This window comes from Mastomys coucha, unplaced genomic scaffold (genome assembly GCF_008632895.1).
Source record: "Mastomys coucha isolate ucsf_1 unplaced genomic scaffold, UCSF_Mcou_1 pScaffold5, whole genome shotgun sequence".
Classification (NCBI taxonomy): Eukaryota; Metazoa; Chordata; class Mammalia; order Rodentia; family Muridae; genus Mastomys; species Mastomys coucha.
The window spans coordinates 114347515-114350558 of record NW_022196911.1 but is presented as its reverse complement, the minus strand read 5'-3'; the positions used below and the strand labels follow the sequence as shown (position 1 = coordinate 114350558).

The 3044-nt window shown below is 54.6% G+C and overlaps 1 protein-coding gene across 2 annotated transcripts in view; it reads left to right on the top strand.

The window, feature by feature from the left end:
• The first annotated feature begins 1250 nt into the window (after positions 1 to 1250).
• Positions 1251 to 3044, top strand: part of LOC116078635 (probable low-specificity L-threonine aldolase 1) — a 5366-nt gene continuing 3572 nt past the window's right edge. For both annotated transcript variants that reach the window (XM_031353998.1, XM_031353997.1), the window contains exon 1: positions 1251 to 1541. In XM_031353998.1, the coding sequence (XP_031209858.1) occupies positions 1340 to 1541 (202 nt within the window). In that variant the 5' untranslated portion in view covers positions 1251 to 1339. The remainder of the gene's footprint in view (positions 1542 to 3044) is intronic.

Genomic DNA, 3044 nt, shown 5'->3' with positions numbered 1-3044 from the left:
CCCAGCACTCGGGAAGCTGCAGGAGGATTGCTGCGGCAGACATGCAGAATGAGTTCCATGTTAGTATGGGCTGCAGTGTGAGATTGTTTCAAAAACAATCAACCTGCTGGGGCGGTGGTGGCACACGCCTTTAATCCCAGCACTTGGGAGGCGGAGGCAAGCAGATTTCTGAGTTCAAGGCCAGCCTGGTCTACGGTGAGTTCCAGGACAGCCAGGGCTACACAGAGAAACCCTGTGTCCAAAACAAAACAAAACAAAACAAAAACTCAATCCCCTAACAGGTACTAGAGAGATGGCAGGACACTGAGAAGCACTCTTGTGAACTCTTGCTCCAGGGTTTCCAGGGCCCTCTTCTGGCCTCAGTAGGTAACGACACTTGTGTGCATCTACACGCCACCCCACACATAAAATTTTAAAAGTTTTAAATTTTTCTTTCCGCTTTTTTTTTCCCCTCCTGATACAAGGTCTCTTTGTGCAGCCTTGATTATCCTGGAACTCTGTGGACCAGGCTGGCCTCGAATTCAGAGATCCGCCTACCTCTGCCTTCCCAGTGAAGAATAAGGTGTGAGCTGCCACCACCCAGCGTTAAATTCATTAAAAAAAAAAAAAGAAGAAGAAGAAGAAGAAGAAGAGAGCTGGAGATGTATCCCATTCAGTAGCGTGCTGACCTAGCATTTACAAAGCCCTACATTCAGTTTCCAGCACAAAGTAAACCTGGCATGGTGGCACACACCTGAGATCCCAAGCAGGGCCTCAGAACTAATTTTTAGGGAGAAAAATTAAAAAGACTCCAGTGGTTGACAGCTACTGTTGATGGGCAACACGGTACCATATATGATTCCTGGGCTTCACATCAGTGTCTGCAGCCTGTTTCCTTCGGTGTAAAAAAACGAGGACCGTGAGGGACTGGAGAGATGGCTCAGAGGTTAAGACCTACTGATTACGAAGAGAACCTGAGTTCCATTCCCAAACACCCAGGTGTTTCCCAGAGTGGCTGAGACGCTTAACTAAGCTAAATCTGCAGTGTCGCGAGCAGTACCAGGTACGTGCTAAAAATCGCCCGGATGTCAGCTTCGTTTCCCATTCAACAAAGCAAGGAACTGCCATGCCCAAATCTCCTAGTCTGTGGAGCAACAGAACACAGACTACAACTCCCAGCATGCTGCGGGGCTCGCCAAATGTATAAAAATTCCAGAGAGGACTACAATTCCCATACTGCCCCGGGCCTGCCCAGCTCCGGTCCGCGCGGGGTCAGAAGAGTCCAGCTACACGGGTTCCCTGTTGGCACGGAAGAGGCTGTGCTCCGGTCCTGCGGGCTAGGGAGACAGGTGCCACAGCCATGCTACGCAGCCTGGCCCGGGCCGCGGTCCCGGGGCTCAGGGTGCCCTGGGCTCAGTGGTCTAGGAATTGGGCGGGGGTCCCAGCCCACGTGGTAGACCTGCGCAGCGACACGGTGACCCGGCCAGGGCCAGCCATGAGGCGCGCTATGGCCGAAGCGGTTGTAGGAGACGATGATTACGGCGAAGACCCTACAGTCCACGGTGAGCCGGGCGAACAGGCCCGGGGCAGGGGTCGTTGCGGTGACCCCCCGGGACGCTGTCCATGGTTCTGACAGGACAGCATGGACGCAGAGGGGTGCCTCGCCTGGCATTTGAGGGCGCACCCACAGACCGAGTGGTGCACTCTGCGTTCTTGTTCGTTCTCGGGGAGATCCCTGGTAATGCAGACTCTTGAGCTCCACACTGGACTTGGGGAGCCAGAATCTGCATTTTAACAGGACCACCGGGTAATTTCTGCCCACTGTCACTCAACTGCCCAGATAAATGTTGTCCAGGCTTGCAAAGCAAGGCCCGGAGATGGCCAGAGAGGGAGCTCAGGGACCCACGTCAGGAACAGGGAAGAATCAGGGTTTGAGGCAGGTCTGACTGCAATGAGGCATAACTATTCTCCTTTATTCACGGGATAACTTCACAAAGACAAAGTCAATCGAGCAAAGAAAGTGCTTGCTGCTCCTTCCCAGGGGGCAGAATTTCATAATCTAGGGAGTGCGTTAAGGAGGCAGCACACCAAAGCCCACCGGGGTCAATAGTCGCTGCTGAACCGACTTCTAGTGCTGCTGTGCGCGCCCCAGAGACCCAGAGAGAAGCTACAGATCACACCTGACCTCTGGAGGCCTGTTTGTGGGCCCAGGGATCACTGGGGCTGATCTAGAATCTCTTGACAACATGCTGTTACCAGGAACTTGAAAGCTGCTGAGCTACACTGCTCAGCAGGCACCTGGTGTAAACAGATCACCACATCAAGGCTGGGAGGTACTGGCCTTGACTGGAGTCTGAGGAGGGTGAAACAGGGGCTGGGAGGAGGAGCGAGCAGAACTAAAGATGAGCGGCAGTCGGGGCTCCGGGAGACACCGGTGTGTATCCTCTGGGGACAGAATCTAGATCACTTAAGCACTGAGCATCGTGCCACAGACAGGAGAGCCACCATGGGCTTTACCCAGGCCACTCACTGACCCACCAGCTGCACTCTTAGTGCCCTGCCAGCTCCCCAGAGGCGCTTCTTCTGTGGTGATGTGCAGAGGAAGTCTGCAGGGAAACCACACGGCCTCACCTGCTGGGGCTTCTGGGAAAGGGAGACAAACAGGTGTGAGGTCTGGCTGGGAAAGGGGGTTCAAACCACAAGAGAGTTTCAGTGGCCTAGGGCGGGGACTGTGGCCCAGGAGGATTGACAGAGGGGCCTCTGGACATGGCACGCGGTTACCAAGATCACAGACTACAGGGATGGCAGATGGGCTCCAAGCCCTGCCCACGGGACCATCGGTTGTCTTATGAGCGAATGTACCTTTTTGGAGATAAGTGCATAAGACAAGGTCTTGCTATGTAGCTCAGGCTGCCCTCCAGCTCAGTTACCCTCCTGCTTCAGCAGAGTCCTAGAATCATAGGTCTATGCTATCGTACCCTGTAACAAGCACACTCCACTCGGAACCGTGCGGGGCGCAGTGGCCCGCAGAATTGCTGAGTCCTGGCCTACCTCCCCCCCCCCCC